Source organism: Mirounga angustirostris, unplaced genomic scaffold (genome assembly GCF_029215605.1).
Source record: "Mirounga angustirostris isolate CCGP_5_RB_7025 unplaced genomic scaffold, mMirAng1.0.hap1 SCAF_3, whole genome shotgun sequence".
NCBI lineage: Eukaryota > Metazoa > Chordata > Mammalia > Carnivora > Phocidae > Mirounga > Mirounga angustirostris.
In genome coordinates, this window is record NW_026991711.1 from 109,155,847 (window position 1) to 109,175,765 (window position 19,919).

A 19,919-nucleotide genomic window follows, 5' to 3' on the forward strand; every position below is an offset into this window, starting at 1 on the left:
GACAGAAAATCTTTAGCACACACACTCTGATGAGAAAGCAAACTACCCTTTATGTAAATTTATCACTTGGAGGCATTAAACATTTACTTGGCATTATACAATCACATCATTCTTCATGGAAAAAAAAATTAGCATTTTTAATAAATATAGTAATGCCTGTGGAGAATAAAAGAAGCAACGAATGTTCCTCCTGCCCCCACCTGTTTATTTTATTTTTTTATTTTTTTTTTTTTAAGATTTTATTTATTTTTATTTGAGAGAGAGAGAGAATGAGAGAGAGCACATGAGAGGAGGGAGGGTCAGAGGGAGAAGCAGACTCCCTGCCGAGCAGGGAGCCCGATGCGGGACTCGATCCAGGGACTCCAGGATCATGACCTGAGCCGAAGGCAGTCGCTTAACCAACTGAGCCACCCAGGCGCCCCCACCTGTTTATTTTTTAAGGCAAATGCAAAAGCCTTCTATGGGTAAAAATAAATAATAAAAACTTGAAAACTTTTGTTTTTAACCCGTAAAAACAAACAAAAAAAAATGCCATTTTATTATCACCCCCCAAATCAGAGAAGTAGTCTAGATTACCAATAAGTTATTCTTTCTACTTTCAGATACAACATAGCAGCGTATCCCCACAGGACATTCAATACATGAACACAAAGTCAGGACTTGAAGCACTACTGCTAAGTTAGCAAGTTGTGGGAGTAACTCTCTGTTTTACTGTAGTCAAAATGTCCTTGTAAGCTATTTGAAGAAAAAATAAATTATATTTTTAGAGACTAATGTCAGAAGGGAGTAGGAAAATATATACCGAAAGTTATTCTTTGACGTTTCTTTTTTATTATAAAGTAGTTCATCAATTATATTTAGAGATTTTATTTTTTTAAAGATTTATTTATTGGGGCGCCCGTGTGGCTCAATCGGTTAATCGGCTGCCTTCGGCTCAGGTCATGATCCTGGGGTCTTGGGATTGAGCCCCGCGTCGGGCTCCCTGCTCGGTGGAGAGCCTGCTTCTCCCTCTCCCTCTGCCTGCCACTCTGCCTACTTGTGTTCTCTCTCTATCTCTCTGTCAAATAAATAAACAAAATCCTAAAAAAAAAAAAAAAAAGATTTATTTATTTATTTGAGGAGGGAAGGAGGGGCAGAGGGAGAGGGAGAGGGAGAATGAAACCCAAGCAGACAGACTCCATGCTGAGCACAGAGCCCAACTCAGAGCTAGATCTCATGACCCTGAGATTATGACCTGAGCCAAAACCAAGAGTTTGATGCTTAACCAACTATACCACCCAGGTGCCCCTATTTAGATTTTAGATGACTTCTTCTAGAGATGACTTTAAAAAGCCCACCTTAGGTCCACTGAATTATAAAGAACATTTTCTACACATCTTACTGTTCAAGAGTTCTTGAATTAACCATAGTGAACCACAGAACTACTTATTTTAGGTCAATTCTCTTGCTCCTCACTAACTTTGTACCTTCAATTCCCTGTGTTTAGAAGGTTCCCATCTTGGGGCGCCTGGGTGGCTCAGTCGGTTAAGCGTCTGCCTTCGGCTCAGGTCATGATCCCAGGGTCCTGGGATCGAGCCCCACATCAGGCTCTCTGTTCAGCGGGAAGCCTGCTTCTCCCTCTCCCACTGCCCCCTGCTTGTGTTCCCTCTCTCACTGTCTCTCTCTGTCAAATAAATAAATAAAATCTTAAAAAAAAGAAGGTTCCCATCTAGGACAGCAATAGCTTACATGACATCTTTATGCTAATTAGAAAAAGTAACCCCCTCTGGTCCAATGTAACCCCAGACTAGGGCACAAAGCTTGGTAAACTGAGTGAGACGTGGATGTCATTCCTCCCTACCATTCCTCTGCCTAATCCTTTTGCAGACTCTGCAACAGTTCTGCTCTTCCTACTATAATTTCACTGGCTTTTAAGAGATATTAACTGCCAACTGTAGGCAGTAAATACATATATACAGTAATAAAATGTAATAATAACTACAGTGATTGTGAGTTGGTGATTTATATATCTCTATTCTATACTTACATCTCTTTGAGCTTTTTTGCAAATAAGCATACAGAATTTCAAAGAGATTATGTATCTTGGCCAATGTGATACCACTAATAAGTGATAAAGCTTGGACTGGAATCCAAACTGACTGACTTCAAAACTTAATCTCTTAATCTCAACCCTAATGTGATTTTTGTTTTGTTTTGTTTGTTTTAGTTTTTGTGTTTTTGTTTTGTTTCATTTTTAAATTACTGGGAATAACTCAAGTGTAGGTTCCTGGATCTTTTATATATTTTCCTCTTCTTATATTAAAGTGGTAGAAAGCACAAGATGATCTCGAAACAAAGAATTTGGAGAGTTTTTAGAGAAATACAGCCTTTTGCCTAAGGATAATGTCTTAACTTTATTAGAATATTTATAAACTACTAGAATGGTGTCTCCCGTTTATATCATACTATATGCGGGCGTATTAAAACAACCACCCAACCAACCAACCAACCAACAGACAGGAAACATTCGTCTGTTACAATGGGAATCCTGGGATGAACAATATTGCATTCTGTTCATAGGATGAATGCCATTCTTAAACATATTCATCATACAAGACCATATGACTGAATACATTACAAAAGCAACCATTATTACTACTGCCAGTACTAATAAACTTTCATTAATTGAGTGCCTACTATAAAAAGACACTTTATAGGTATTTTCTCGAAACCTCAAGACTTTATGGTAGATATCACACATTTCATCCATAAGGAAACTGAGATTTGAAGAGACAATGTAATTATCAAAGATAATACAGCTAATAAGTGCAGTCTTTTTCTCTACCACAGCACACAGCATTACTGCAGAGCATTTCAGCAAAGCCGAAGCTATGGAGCACTTTCTGTTTCTCTTCGTGTTTGCATCATTAATTCTACCATGTATACAATACCTAATATCACCTAGGGAATATTCTGTCCATAAACATTCAATCGTAATCTAGTCTAGCCTGTAGATCTAATATCCAGTTTACAGAAAACATTGGTGAGGGGCGCCTGGGTGGCTCAGTCGTTAAGCGTCTGCCTTCAGCTCAGGTCATGATCTCAAGTTCCTGAGACTGAGCCCCACATCGGGCTCCCTGCTCAGAGAAGAGCCTGCTTTTCCCTCTCCCTCTGCTGTTCTCCTTGCTTGTGCTCTCTCTGTGTCTGTCTCTCTCTCTGTCAAATAAATAAATAAATAATCTTAAAAAAAAAAAAAGGAAAACATTAGTGATTCAGGACCAAGATAAATAAAATAATGAGGAAATAAAACAAATTCAGAATACAAGATATTCTATAATTGGCATAATCATTTCAAAAGATAAAGATCATGAAAAAATGTGATGGGGTACTGTTCAATACAAATGAATTAAGAGACAAAATAACAAAGAAAAAGTATGATCTATGATTACCTAGTATTTAAAAAGAAAAAAGATATTTAAAAAAACTCTAAAATACATTTAGAGAAAACTGGAGAAATGTAAAATGAGCCAACAAAGAGGATGGTAAATGAAGGAAATGATCATTTTTGCTGGAGGAATCAGGGAAGATGTCATGGGATGAGAGGAATTTATTCAATGTATTCCAAGACGTTGTTCTGTGATTTTTCAGCCTATATTGATTTCCTCATTGTCTAAACTCTAACCTTAACAATAGCATTTTTGAATAAATACTGCTAGGTCATATTCTCTCATTGTTTCTTATATGTAAACCTCTTCTCTCCAGGATTTCATCTTCTATTCTTCTAGTGGGCTCTGCAGTGCTCAGGACAAGACTACATAGTTGACACTCAAGTAGATTGAGGCAACAGATATTTTTGTAGATACAGGATCTACAAGTCCTCCTCCTAGCATTGAATATGTTAACACAAAGCAATATGTACTGCAATAGAACTCCAGTGTAAATTAAAGGATTAAAGGATTCTTTCAAGTTAGTGGTAGTTTCATGCTCTTTTTGCAAAATTCAATCAAACTAGATGCTAATAAAAATAAGTTTGCCATTAGCCAGCAGGAGGAAGAAAGATCCTTCAGAGGTTACAGAATACAGCTTCAACACATCTTGGTGAGGTGGGAGTCTTTATGCATTATTCTCCTTATTTTACCAGGCAGGAAGTAGACACAGAGAGAGGCTAAGTGACTTGCCCAAGGACAAAGAGTGAGTCAGTTGCAGAGCTGGGAATTGAGCCCACTTCTCCCGGTTCCCAGTGTACAGCTTTTCTCAGCAAGCCATAATGCCTTTCAGATGGATCATTTCCTAAAATGTATTAAGTTGTTAAAAATTCAATATGGGTGTTGCATTGCTTTCCAACTAGTTCTGTTTCTCACTACCTTCCTAGAGCTATTATCAGAAGCTAAACTGATGGTTGGATCAATAATCTCACATCTATATTTTTTTAGACAATATATCATTAAAACTGGATGTATCCAAGCACCTAAGATGAATCAGACTCTTTGGAGAGTGAGGTTGTGTTTGGCTCTTTTAGCAGATGGGGGAGGATCTTACAGTGAGGGAAAAAAAAAAAAAAAAACAAACTGCAGCTCAAAGTTAGGAGAAACTGAAAATGATTAGGAAGAATGAGGCCTCATCAACCCCCAGAAAGGCTTAAAAACAAACAAACTCCAGCAATATGATGTTCATGGTGGCACTATAAAGGAAGAAAATTAAAAACTGCATACATTGAAAACGTGGAGATTCTAGGCCTTTTGAAAAGATTCTAGACACTTGTTTTTATACAAAGCTATTTTTCCTTAGCTGGAATTTTATCCATTGGTTCATTGGTTCATCTTACCCATGAATCATGGGCAAGAGCTATCTTTTTTAATCACAAGAGACTCATACTATGCTCCTATCATGCTAACTAAACCGGAAATGGTAAGTAAGCCAGATACTAACACTCCTATATGTCTTCTGACTTGATCACTGGAAACATCACCAACTCATCAATGTGTCCTTTACTAAAGAACCTAGACTCAACTATAGAATCTCTCTCAATACAGCAATCTGAATAACTACCAATCAGTCAAGATTTGTCCAAAAGATCAAACCCATTCACTATCTCTGGGGTATGCTTTTCTATTCACTGTCCATCCAAAAGACAAGATACAAAATCACTATAGGCCCATGGCCTCACCTGCCAGGTCTGATCAAATCCTTTATCATCCCTTATATGACCTTGGAATTTAAGTCATAAGATTTATGAATTATCTGAATTAGACCATCAACTCCTGAGGGCAGAGATGCTTTAAAAAAAAAAGTACCTAACACAGGTCTTCTGAGAAAAGATCAATATATATTAATTGATTTTATAAAATGTATGCGCTTTTTAAGAAACTTTGGAGACAGCGATATTTTGAATGCCTTAAAAAGCATCATCCCCCATAATCACACTAATTAAGAATTTTAGTCAACAATCAATCACTACAGGGATTACTGTATTAAAACTAAAGAATTGAGGAACTGAGGGGTGCCTGGGTGGCTCAGTTAATCAAGCAGCTGCCTGCAGCTTGAATCATGATCCTGGGGTCCTGGGATCAAGCCCTGCATAGGGCTCCCTGCTCAGTGGGGAGTCTGCTTCTCCCTCTCCCTCTGCCCCTCATCCCTGCTCATGCTCTCTCTCACATGCACTCTCTCTCTGAAATAAATAAAATCTTTAAAATAAAAAAAATAATAAATTAAATTAAATTAAAGAACTCAGCAAAATGATTTCTTTTGCAACATCAAAACACATCAGTAGAGGAATTATTCTTGCAATTGTTTACCACCCTTAAGATAATCTTATGATACTGAAGAGATCACATCCACCTAAAAGTGTCTGAAGTTCCAATATCCCATGATATTGGAGTAGCAGTTGATTCCAGGGCAAAAACAGGGAAAATCAAGACGAGCTTGAATCATCTGGTTGGATTAGAAAGAAAAAAAAAAATGCTCAAAAAAGGATGGGGCTATCTCAAAAGGGCCACAGTAGCCAATCTGAAAGACTTCCCAATGGCCAAAAGTAGAACAATTTAAGCAAGAACACAAACAATGATAGTATTAAACTATAACACAAATAATAAAATAAATACCTGTGAGTCTATATTGATGGAAGGAAAGAAGGAAGGGAGGGAGGGAAAGAGAGAGAGAAAGAAAGAGAGAAAGAAAGAAAGAAAGAAAGAAAGAAAGAAAGAAAGAGAGAGAGAGAGAGAAAGAAAGAACAACTTTTTCTCACAGAAGAATTCCAATAAATAAAGTAGAAAGAATTAGAAGGGCATCATCTCATCTAAGTGATCAAGGTTAACATCACCAATAATAAGGCATACTGACATGCATCTCCTGATACCATACAATGAAGAGGGCAGATTTCTTATGTGACATTCTAGTCAAAAATACATAACCATAAAAAAATCTCAGGTAAACCAAATTGTGGGACATTCTACAAAATAACTGGCCAGGATTTTTCGACAGAGCCCAAGTCATGAAAGTAAACCAAAGACAGAGATTGCCACAATCTGGAGGTCTAAGGAGATATGGCAACTTGATACAGTGTTGAATCCTGGATTGGATGTTGGGATAGAAGCAGTTCATTAGTAAAAAAAACTAGTGAAATATAAAATCTATAGTTGAGTTACTAATATTTATGTACCAATGTTAACTTTTTGTTTTAGTAATTGTATTATAGTTCTACAATATGTTAACATTAGGAGCGGCTAAGTGAAGAGAATATGGCAACTCGCTGTATTTGTTGTATACATTTTTTCCAAGTCTGAATTTTTTTCAAAATAAAAAGTTTTCTTTTTTAAAAAAAGCTGATTCAAATAGTCAGTTTGGATATACTAATTCTTATGTCGACACAGGTATGAAATCTAAAGACAATGCATGGAAATAGAGTACACACTTGGCTCTTATTAAGTCACGGCTTTCCCAAAGAAAGGGAAGATGAAACACAAACCTAAATGGGATTCCATTTGTGTCTCAGCATAAGAATATGTCTACCCATTAGGATCATACCTCGGCCATCTTTTCTTCACTGTATTTTTCTTCTCCCTTATACTCTTTTCATTTTTTCATTCCACATTTTTTTGGGGGGGGGGGGAGACAGAGAGAGTACAAGGTGAGGGAGAAAGGGAGAGAGAGAATCTTAAGCAGGTTCCATGCTCAGCATGGAGCCCCACACTTGGGGCTCACTCACCACCCTGAGATCATGACCGCACCCTAAATCGAGAGTCAGACACTTCACCGCCTGACTGAGCCCCCCGGGTGCCCCTCATTCCACATTTCAATAATGATATGTGTGGCACAGCAACACTGTTTTCACCAAATGGCTGTTACTTACCATCTAGAATGTTTTTCATGAGGTCCCTGGAGTGCCGAGGCTAACTGCAATCATCCACATAGCATGTCCTCACCATTTTTAAGAGAGCTTTGTTTCTTTGATCACTTTCAGTGTCATGTTTCTGCTTCAAGTCACAGTTGGGTCTAACAGCATTCATTTTCTGCGGGGTCTTTAAGAATTTTCTCTGTATCCACATTCTCTCCTCCCGATCCTGCCTTTATGTCTCAAAGGAGAGAGGAAGTTTTGAAGGCACAGATGCAGGACACTGTTGAAATTCATCTTTGATATCCTTCCTCCCAAAGCCATGACCTGTAACAATTATGCACTCCAAATTTCAAGGCATTATGCTCAGCTCTCTAGGGCCACTTTTGGTTTGCAATGCACCTAGTAAAATGTCTTTCTGCTGTGACCCAGTCCAACCCTATGCTGATGCCTGCAACTGGAGGACTCCACATGGGTGACAGGCTGTCAGCTTGGGTGTTCAATCCATCAACTTGTGTTTTTGACCCCTACAATATGATTTTCTTTGTGTTGTGTGTGTGTGTGTGTTGCTTTTTATCTTGACGGGCAATATTTAAAACTTGAGGCATTATGCATAATAATTCAGATTCCGGGCCACTCTTAAACTATTTAAAGGTCTGGCAACGCTTGGCTCACATTCACCCAAGGCCACAATCTGCTCCAGTCACATATCAGCTGCTCCTTTGGACAATGTGGGTGTTCTCTAATTTACACGTCACCCCGTGGGGCACCTTCTGACTAGCCTGGGTACTGTATGAATTTGTGTTTGTAACACTTGCCCTGTATCTTGCCCTTCAATTCATAAAGTTGAGTCAGATATGTCTGAGTGCCATTACCTAACATGATGAGCAAAGAGATCTAGGCAGCCTTTTCTCTGAGTGGAGATTTCAGAAAGCCATAGGCAATCTATTTCTCTCCAGGTAACTATAGAAGAAATGTGGCCTATCATTTGCTCTCACTGGCAGAAGGGAGGGAAGAGCGCAGGATTGCTGCTTCAGGTTCCTTTATAGGATTTCCTGCTTTTTAAGAAAATATTACTATTGTATACTGAGTTCCACACTCACAGGGTGACTCAAGCGAGAGTCTGGGACTTGGCGATAGAGCCAATCCTGCTGCATTTCACACGAAAGAGAGTTTTACTAATCCTCTTTGGCATTCATCTCTAAATCTTGGTGAACTCAAGCAGCTTCAATCTCTGAAAGTTTATTTTTGACTTAAGTGATTTGCTTGCTATTGCTAGATTTTTCAGGTGTTTCGCCAGCTTAACTGCTATCTGAATAAGCTTTGTTTATCTTCCTTGGCTCTTTATAGCAGGTTTAAGTCTGTTCCAAGGGGTCACAACATTTCCTGCCCAATGCCTTTTATTCTGAGCGTTCAGTCAGTAATTATTTTTTGCTTTACCTAAAATAGAAATAACTCCCTTATACTCATTTTGAACTTTTTCCCATAGTGCTTTCCTTATGAAAGGAAAAAAAAAGCCCTTCAGCAGACCTCTGTGTGATGTGAGCAGAGTTCTAGTCAGGGAGCATAAATCATGCCTCCTACTCACAAATATACAAGTAACCCTTCCCCTTCCTGCTGTTTTCAATTACTCAGATTAATTTATTTCCAAACTTTTTGGCACCCCCCCTGCTAAAGTACACAGCAAACAAATTTACAGCGAGTCCCAAATTAAATATTAATGCAAAATCTTTCAGCCTCAAATTTCATTTGGTTCAGTCACTCAAAAATTTAATAAGATTTTGGTGTTTATTTCATATTTAACTTATTTCTAAGCAAAATGTTGATTTTACTACTGAAATTTTGGAGCCAAATTATTAAAGGGGATTTTGACAATAGGAATGAAAAATGGGCTGAACTTAAAGTTATACACAAATTTGATTTCTGCACATGCTTCTAGCAAATGTCTGCTAAACCTGCATGTAAGCTCTTTACACAACAAATAAATTGGTTAAGATCCTTTGTTTCAATGTCTTGTTGTTGTTGTTGTTTCAATACCTTATTTATAAAATTTAAAATGCCTGAGCTTTGGCTCTCTTTATTTTAACCTAATGTCTGTAGTACATGTCTTCCCTTCTTTAATCAAAAGATGTATCGTGTTTGAAAAACTAGAAAGCAAGTTGTCTTTTTAAACATTCTATGTAATGATCATGTAGCTCTTCCAAGGTAATTTCTCTGAATGAAGTGAAGTCTTTCCTCCACAACGCTGCTGCTAGCAACATAAGGTAAATAGTGTCAAAAAGGTTGATTACTCCCAGTTGCTTTCTTGGCACTAGATGACCTGTATAACTGAAAAAGAAACTGAGTGGGAATATTTGGGGGGCTAAATTTGCACTTTGGAATGCAGATTTGAATATGAAGTTTTAAAAACAATTTCTGACTTTTTCTCAAGGTAGATAACAGGAAAGAGAGCAAAAGGAAAGGAACAATAAAAAAAAATCAATGGAATCAAATCCTGAAACAATTTTTAAATAACTTAGGGTGTAGAGTAACTCACTCAGCTTCATACTAACAGTATTTCCTTCAAACACTGCGTTCCTTTCTTCATTCTCACAGACCTTCTGGGCTCTGATATTTTTTCCTTTACCATCAGCTTTATAATACCTTTCTCTCTCCTTTCTCTCAACTCTTTTTCCTTTCTAGCTCCAACAAGAACTCAATAGACCCAAATGAGTTTGTTTTGTCACCATAAGCAATCTTTTCCTGAAAATCCAAACTTGCACAATTGTTAAACTAGTGTTTCATTGCTTGTCCTGGTTCTCCTTGTTTAGTTGTTTCTTTCCCTAGTCTATAAATCACACTGAATGGTACATAGTAGTTACTGTAACAGTTATTCAGTGAATGTCTGGGTACAGAATAATCCAAGGGCCCTGACTGACAAAGAGGAATACCCACTAGGTCATAAATGCTTACCCAGTAGATTTTCCACCATTTACTGTCACTACCCCCTTTCTTTCTACAGTTTTCTTGGAAGTTCCAGGCAGGGTAATGAATATAGCCAATAGCAGCATTCTTAACAATTTCTTCCCTTTAATCAAATATTCATTAGTGGGAACTCGACTATCAGCACAAATTCTTCTCAGTCATGTCAAGAATTTGGGGACAATGAAAATGAGTTCTTCCTTGAAAACTATGAGGATTTCAAGGGGAAAAAAATGCACAAATTAATCTTCATCACACAGGCCAATGCCTATTCCTTCCGCTGTTATATTCATTTAGATTAGCAGAAATAAAAGAAAAAAATAATTACTGCCATTTTTACTAATGCTTAGACTATCACTAAGTGCATTATTTTAACTAAAGCCCCAAAGAATACTATGAGTCCAACTCTACTAATTCCATTCTACAGACATGGTATGGGAAAACATGGAATAATAGGGAAGATGGTATTAGAAATTCTGAAATATAAGGGAAAAGGTAATAAGGCAAGCAATATTGCAGGGTTCACATGTGGCCATCACGTGCTTTACACTGAGAAACATGTTTCATGCAAATCAATAAAAGGTGCTGGAAAAAGGAATGCATTCATTTTTAAATGGCCCTCACTGTTAACCTTTACTTTCAAAGATAATAGTTTGAGGCTGTATTTAAGGATATAGCCTTATCCTCTCATTATATTGACTGGTGCTGCATTCAGTGTTACAGAAAATCTTCCTAAATTAAAGATATGAGTTGCTTCTCTACCTGGTCCTCATCTACACTGCCATCTCCTCATTTAAGCCACCAACATCTCTCTCTAGGACAATTCTGACAACCCTTTAACTGGATTACTGTAGCCCTCTTATCCTCCTTCATTCAGCAGCAACAAGCATGAGCTCTTAAAAATTAAGTTGTGTCACGTCATCTCTGATTAAACATCCAATTGCTACCTGTTATAATAATAACAAAATCCAAATGCCTCACCTTGATCTGCATTGTCCTTTGTGACCTGTTAATGGCTTTACCATAAATATGCCTTTTCCTACTCGTCCTCTTTCCCAAACACACACAGTTCACTTCAAACACACAGATTTTCTCTCTCTCTAAAATACCATTTTCTTGACTCCCTCTCAAGGGTTTGCATGGAAAGCTTCTCCTTCCGAACTACACATACTTGTTCCCTCTCATTCTCTTGTATCAGCAAATAGGCCATCCTTCTCAAAAGGCCTTCTATGATTACAACCACCAATTACTTATCTTGATTGCATTACATTACTTTTTATTTCTTCTTAGAACAAAATATTATTTGATTATTTGCTGACTGTTTCCTCCTGCACTAAAATGTAAGCTAAATCAAACCAGTTACATTGTCTAACGTGCTCACTTGCCTCACTCCTAACTTCTAGAACAGTACCCGGCACATATTTGCTCTACTTTGTTGAATGAGTGGATATGTAAGTGAATGACCACCAACCACATGGATTGGGAATCATATGGATTCAATAGGGAAAAAAATGAAAAAAATTAAAGCATCCTGAACATGTAAGGGATTTCTGGTTTTATAGTGAAATATAGGATATAATGTTTTCACATACATTATTTTCCTTGCTCTCATGAAAGGTGTAAGGGAGACCACTTTGTCTCTTTTATGGAATTGGTTGGAGTGGTTTTCTGGAAAAGTCTGGTGGTGTTTTCACAGGCACCCAGATTAAAATACACATAAGAGAAAACCCTCATGCTCTTTATAACCTTATGTTCTCCCAGCAATGAGAGCAAGCAAGAAGAATGGAAAAGGTGCTAAGATTTTGGTTCTTACACTACGAGGATTAATTTCAAAATAGTTGACAATATCCTTAACAAGCGCAAATAGGAAGAAAACATCCTAGTAGGGGAAAGAACTATATCTAAATATGGACAGATACAAAATGTTTAAATTATAAATTCCACTTATCCTTAATGTTAGCCAATGTTGGATTAAATCAACATATTTTCTCCCAAGGAAGATTTGTGTGCACTAACATTATGCGCCATCAACATGGTGCTGGTGAACTGCTAGCCTTTTTGTTAAAATAACAATACAAGGACTCAGCCAAAGAGCCTGAATTCTGAGTTAGTAACTCTATCTATAAATCTCAGTTATTTTTTTAAAAACAATCTGAGAAATACAAATGCCCAGTAGGCACGATCATAATATTTTTACCTGAAGAGGCAAAAGTCTCACCCATGAGTTGGCATCGTTATCACTGTACTTTCAAGAGCTTAATTATGAGAAAATGCCTTAAAATATAATAGAGTTGAGCAAAGTGGAATATTTTAATAAAGCATACTTGCTATTTTAACATTTTCATACCAATAAAATATACCATTAAAAGCTTTAGAAAATACACACAAGGTCTTAGATAATCTAAAAACCAAATCTTTTTTAAATTTCCAGAATGCATATTTTAGCAAAAGTCTGAGGTTCCTAATTGCCTCAGTTACTTGGTCTGTGTGGACAGAAGTTTCAATAAATCCTTACTGTCAATGCACTATTTCAGCATCTTTGTCCTTCCTTTCCTTATAGATCCTAATTTCTAAAGAAAACAGACCATTCTAAACCCATTTCTGTTATCAGCCTTATACCTACAGTTTTTCTTTCTCACAAATATCTTAAAATACCCTTGGAACACTCAAAGCAAGCAACCACAACTAAGTTTTACTTCTCCTCTTCTCCCCCACCCCCATTTTTAGCTATCTTTTCTCATTTTAAGAAGAAGGGGCTACGATGACAAATTGTCATTAAAGAAAAACTCAGTGGTAGAAAAATTCTTAAGGAATTATGTATTCATATTTCTCAAGTTAAGCTGTCTTGGAAGTCTTGAAGGATGTCAATGCAATGTGGAAAAGTTAGGAAGGAACGTCCTATTGATTGTAAGAATAAAACAAGAGACGATCTGTGGTACCTTGATCTTACCTAAAAAGAAGCATATTCTTTCGACTAAAATGAGGTCGTGTTTCAACAATACCTGTCTTTGGTCTGAACGCTAAGCCAGCCAGGACAATGAGGTGCATGCATCTCAGGAAGGGATGTCTGACTGTTAATAAGAATGCACTGTGAGATAAAATGTAATGTCGGCATCTTAGCAAGGCAACGCACTCTATCTTCTTCAAGTATTTTTACTTCTTTTTTCTCTTACTTAATAAAGTTAGAAGAAATCTCATATAAAAAGGTACTTTCTCAACCCGTTTTCTATAAAGGATATAGTTATAATATTAGTCATGTATTAATGGAAACTTTCATACGTACATGATTATATCTGAGAAAAATAAGATTAAACAGATGACTGTACAGTAAGAATATATTAATCGAATTACTTTTCATTGTTTCTACAGGTAAAAGACACCTTTGACAAGTGCTGCATATTTACAACTATTTTGGAATATTCGAGAAACCCCAAATATATCATTCAACAAATATGAGGGCATAATTATTGAACAATATAAGTAACAAAATCATTACCAACTTAAGCATTAGCCTTTTGCACTGGTGATACTTATAAGAGCTTGCTTCTCCCTCTGACCCTCTCCCCTCTCATGCTGTTTCTCTCTCTCTTAAATAAATAAATAAAATCTTTAAAAAAAAAAAAAAGCACATGAGGTAGATACACTCATTGCCACACGTGGATTAGTCCAAAAGTAATTTTTTAAAACTCTAATTTTTAGAGATATGTTCATAGTTTAATATTTAAATAATAGAACATTTTTCCCCCCAAGGAACTAACAAGCTCTAAAGATCTCCGTCCTAACTAAAACAACTGGAAAATGTCCCCCAAGGCCTGTAGACCCTTAGATTTGTGATTGGTATGTGGCAATTCATCCCTATGCATCTAGTTAATGGGTTTTTATATAGGTTATATTTGGAGAATAACAATCCACATGGAAATTTAAAAAAAAAGGATTCAAAGATATCCCAGTACTTTTCTGTTTGATTAGTTTTGTCCTCCATTCCCCACCAAAAAAAAACAAACAAGAACACCTTGTTATTTGCACTCTCTGTGCATCAGGTGGTTTTTGTCATTATTCTTAGATTAAATATGGGGACTCTGATTTCTTCTTCTAGGTAGTTTTTGAACTGCCTAGAGTAAACATGACTATTTCCTGATAGAAGTTTGGTCCAGTATGTATTCTGGTTAACTCATTATAGGAGTACTCAACCTTTCACTTTAGTTTTGTTTAGCATTCCAGCTGCTAAAAGCATTGTTTCAAATTATAAGCATGGAGGGCATCATAATTACAGGTATTTCAAAAGCAAATTCATTTTAACATTTATATCCTCCACTGTCATATTTTGTTACAACAAAATATTTGTTACATTGGAAATTCATCATTAGAATATTGCATGTTGGGTCTTGGGAGTTGAAAAATAATTGTTAAAGTTTTTCAATTTCATATTTTTGTTTTTCAAGGAGGCAATATCACAAAGACAGACATATATTTTCTGGAATTTGGAAAAATGAAAGTTTCATATAAAAATTCTCTCTCTAATTTTTAAGCTAGAGTAGTGTTTTTAAAGGATGTTTGTGCCAAGGCAGGCATTTTAAATAAGATATGTATATATAATCTTAAAGAAGATTTTAAATATATATTATTTAATATGATCTATATTATGTATATAGTAAGTGGGTCGCACTCACTGCTAAATTACTTTAATAACATCATGTTGGTACAATCATGTTTAACTTTTAGCATTAATTCTACTTTCTCTGAATGCACCTATCTAAAATGAAGACAAGTATTTCCTCTGTACAAGAATTGTTTTGACAGAGAGCTACAGAAGATAGAGAAATCTTTCAATACATCTGGTTGGTACTTTTTACTATACAAAATCCCTATTACTAGGAAGGAATTGAAGAAAGGGGAGTGCGCATTTCATGTAAGATGTAAAAATTAATAGTAGAATCATGAAAACAAATTGATCATAGTAAAATATAGAATGGAAGGAAGATACAGAGACCCCTCGAACATTGCAATTATTGTAGAAGACCAAATCATATTCAATCCAGGTAACTTTAAATGGAGCCTATCTTTATGGTATACGCAAGGCTCTGAAAAGAAAATGACAAGGCAAATAGTAAGAAATCAATGTCCTGGATCCAATACACTTGCAAACTAAAAATTTCTGCACGTCTCCACCATAAATGACAAGTAGTATTTAGAAAGTATCATATCATACTTAAGAATATATTCACCATATCACTCATCCCCCACTCTAAGAAGATAGAGTTCCTTCACTTCCAGTTAAAAAAAAAAAATCACTTCCATCTTAATAATTCTCGCATTCTTAACATTTGAGTTTTCTGCAAATTTGCATGTATCTCCCCATTCTTAGAGGTTTGATTATATCTAACCTCACATTGATGGAAGTTTCTTTAAATTATTTTTTATACTGCAAACATTTTCATACGATATTTATTATGAAATGAGAAGAAAATAATTATTTTAAAAATTATTATTTTGTCTAAAGATACTTTAATCTCTTCTTTAGGAAATACTAATTTGGATTTAGTCTTTTCCTAAATTTATCACTTGCTTTTTCCCCATTTTTCTTTCCCTCACTTACTCTGTTCACTGCAATTCACATTCTTTCTCTTGTTTTAACATATTGAAATTGTTCTTTGTTTTCCCATTGTTTCCTTCCATTCCTACCAGTTTCAATTTAAGCTTGAGAAAAGAGAGAAAGAAGAAGAAATCTCAAAGATTACAGAGACTTCTTCAAAACAAAACTTGTATATTTGTGGAATACAAAGAAATATGGATCGCAGTTCATTCTTCTTTAAGGGAAGGAAGATTAAAATTTTGACATACACATGATTGCCATTTTTAGATGGCTCTATAGACATATACATTTAAATGATTATAACAGCATGAACTTTAATTGTTTGAAAATATGTTTCCCCATCTTATCAGACTCAGGAATTTAAAAAAGACTAGTTTTAGATTTCTCAATCCCCTTTATTTTCAGAAAATTTGACAATTTAAAATACACTTCCTTTTAAGTCTTAATCCCTATCAAGCAATACTATGATACGACATTGTTATATGACATATTGGTTGATCCTAAGTGAATATGATCTATCCTTCACGTTTTGCTGTTAAGAGTTACAAAGATGTTTCCTTCTTTAGATGTGATGAAATCTAATAAGAACTGACACGTACATTAGCTTAACTCTGTATCAAAATCAATATAAACCAAGAAAATAAACAATGTGGAATTAGAAGGACAAGTGGATGTGTGTGGATCAAACACAAGCAAATACCTTAAAGTACTCTTGTTTTTAAAAAAAAAAAATGTTTGAGTTTATACTCATAAACTTACAAAACAAGGAGCAACACAAGTAGAAGGTAATACAACCATTTCTATCTAGTTCACACAGTTTAAGAAGTCACCCATTACCCAATATATATTTGGAGAACCTGAAAGTGATTTTTCATTTTCTGGCATGAAGCTGTCTCTTGCACTACAAAACACACCTGTGTAATTCACATGCCTGTTTTATTCTTCAAGGGCAACTGACATAAACCTGTGCAGAAAGCTACATCTCATTAACCTCTTTCTTGAGTTTATATTCCCATGTCGTCTGTTTCAGCACTTCACTGAGGAAAGTTTGTCATAATGCAGCAGCACTTTCTTTTTTAACTTTAAAGAGGATTTTCTCTTTTTTTCCCCTTTTTCCAAGTGGGACCCACCCTTTTTACTTCTGACAGATAGCTGTGACAATTTTAGCTCCTTTCTAACAGTTAGGAAAGTTGTGTTAAATATATATGATAGTGGCCAAGTGTTGGTCTACAACTATTTTTACTTGTGCTGTCTTATAATAGTACTTTTTATGCTGACATGGTGATATATGACACTATTTCAGTTCTAGGAAAAAGTAACAATCCTTTTCCATATGCCCTGTTTATATCTTAGCTGTCCCTGTCCTCATGGAACAATTAAATTTGCACCGAATTTTTATCTTTTAAGATACTTAGTTTTCTATCTCAGGAGAAAATCGGGGTCTTCATGTTTAACTTTTTATGATCTATACAATTCTCTTCAGGTATCCATTCTAATCATTGCAGTAACAACTCCCTCCCTCATAAACACATCCAAAATCACTGAGGACTTAGCTCTAGATGAGGTCAAATTTGCAGAGATTGGGGACTCAATCAGAAAAAGCCCAAGAGCAGGAGTCTGCAATGCCATTATATTCTGCTAGCTCACGGGGCTGAAAAGCTTCATTCTGTTCATCTGCTCTGGTCCAACTTCAAAGATTCTTCCTAAGGAAGGTTGAGAGCTGATTGTTGCAGATCAAAGACATCATCATTTCAAGTTAGAGCTATGTGCTCCCATTTTATCAGTATAGTTTTCAACTATTCCACACCAACTTCAAGGCAAGTTAAGACAAGTTTAGAAGCTATGTGGTTAGGTGGCAATGATACGTTTAAAAGATTATCACTCAGTTAATGTCAAATTTTCTAAAGGAACTAATATTAGCCTCACCACTGGTAAAGGAAATGTGTGAGCACATTATAAAGACCATAATCTGGTTGCCAACAGCAGGTTGGATAGAAACACTACAATTCATTCTCCTGTTCTTTCCTATAATGAAGCAATAATTTTTAGTCAATTCATAATTCGCTTCATATGAACACAGTCACTAAATCTCCCAGTGCAACATTTTCCCTATTTACTTGACATCGGGATTCAGGATCCTTTCTATCTTTGTTATTTCTCTTTTTTTTTTTTTCTAATTAAATATCATTGACAACAGCAACAAACCAAAATATCATATATATATATATATATATATATATATATATATATATATGAAACCTAGATCTATGATACTCCTGATTTTACTCTAGGGAGTTAACCATTCCAATGCCAAGGGCCCAAATATTCATCTACCTTCCCCCCCACCCCTGCCTTTTTTTCCTCCGTGTAACTGTTGTCAAAGATTGTCAAACTTGCACAGGGATTCCTGGGTTTCCAGATCAAAAGTTTACACAATCTAGGTTTATTATCATTCCCACCTCCTCTCTACTCTGCTCCCCATACACATTCCCATTTAAACTTCTACCATTCATCAGCTATTTGGAAACAAACAACGGCAAAACGCCAGTGGTGGGTAAACATCGTCTGGTACCATGAGCTGTGCCACAGACCTTCAGAATCAAAGAAAGTCAAGTTCAAGCAGGTGCCTGAGCCCAGAAGCGCCTTGAAAGCCTAAGCCTCTTGGCTGATGACAGGAATCGTGCTTGAGTCTGCCTCAGGAAGGGACTATGGAAGCGAAAGGGGCCTGAGTCGGCGCTTTCCCCCCTCCACACACCCTGGGTGCAGCAAGCAGGGAAGTTAACCAAGAGCTAAGTTAAGGGAGCACACACAACGCGGAGAAGCCTGAGCCTGCAAAAGCTCAAAGCTATGAAGAGTGAGCGCCGAGGGAAGTCTGGGAAAAGCGAATTCTGATCCCAACATCTGCAGCGCTTGGGTTGCGCGGGCAGAAGCGCGCAGTCAAGCCCAAACGGTCCCAGTGGGGGACAAAATCAGGACCGGTAAATGGCCCAAGAAAAAAGCTGGGGGTGGGAGGAACCCGGTTCAGAAGTCGCCCACCGCACCTCTCCCCCCGCGAGGCCAGGGCACTGTGGCCAACCAGTCCCGGGGAGCGGGGCCACAAGGACTGAAGTTTCACACTCCCTTATCTACAGGCATCGCCCAGCAGGAAAGCCGAGGAAGAAAGGGGAAGCCAGGATGCAGTTATTTCCTTACCTCCGTCGGCTCCCACGGTCAGCACCTTGGCGATAGGCAATAGTCCCGAGAGAGCGAGTAAGGCGAGGAGAAACTCGGACATTGTGGTCGTTCGGTAAGGAAGCCTGCGCTGGAGACTGCTCCGCGGCGCCCTCGGCCCGGCGGCGGCGGCGGCGGCGGCTCGGAGCCCCGAATCGAGCAGCGTCATTTACAGATGTCACTGGAAATTCTTCCGCTCAATGAGCCCAGCCAGTCTGCCTTCTCCTGCCTGGAGCAGGATGTGCAAGGTGTACGGATGCGTGCGTGTGGGAGAGAGAGAGAGTGAGCGCCAGCGAGCCGCTCGTGTGCCTTGACTTTTCAATGCAGAGTACGTCTGATCTTACATCACGCAAAGAGGGGCAGTGAGAGATGCCAGCGGATGGGAATTCACTGATTAATCCCCGAATCCACCACACACCCCTTCGTCGTCCACATAAATCCCATCTATTACTTAGGAAGGGGCATTCAACACAACAGGAAAATACCACCGCGAACTGAGAGCACCACGAATCACAATTATTTCCGTCTCCTTGAAGGGGAAGTAACTCGAAAGCTGGTTCTGTGGGGATTTGGGTCTTTAGAGAAGGAGGAGACTTCTGCATTGGGCTGAGCCAGCCAGGCGCCTAGGAAGCTCCGCATTTAAGAGCCAGCTCGGAATTACCAGCTACAGCGCTGGGATGCTTCTCTCGGCAAAGCAGCTTTGATACTTTCCCTCCCTGGAAGCTTCCTTCCCGGCAGGGAAGGACAAGCTAAGTAACTGAGCTTCTATTAGGGAAATGGTTTCCTCTGCTCAACACACAAATGCGAAGCTTTCTGAATTGCTCTTTTAACTTTTATGCTGAGTAG

At 37.4% G+C, this 19,919-nt stretch overlaps 1 protein-coding gene across 1 annotated transcript in view; it reads right to left on the minus strand.

The window, feature by feature from the left end:
* The window catches only part of LRP1B (LDL receptor related protein 1B), a 1,839,752-nt gene extending 1,820,209 nt beyond the window's left edge, over positions 1 to 19,543 (minus strand). Inside the window, exon 1 of the mRNA XM_045868938.3 lies at positions 19,056 to 19,543. Within this exon, the coding sequence (XP_045724894.2) occupies positions 19,056 to 19,242 (187 nt within the window). The 5' untranslated portion in view covers positions 19,243 to 19,543. The remainder of the gene's footprint in view (positions 1 to 19,055) is intronic.
* Between the last annotated feature and the right edge of the window lie 376 nt (positions 19,544 to 19,919).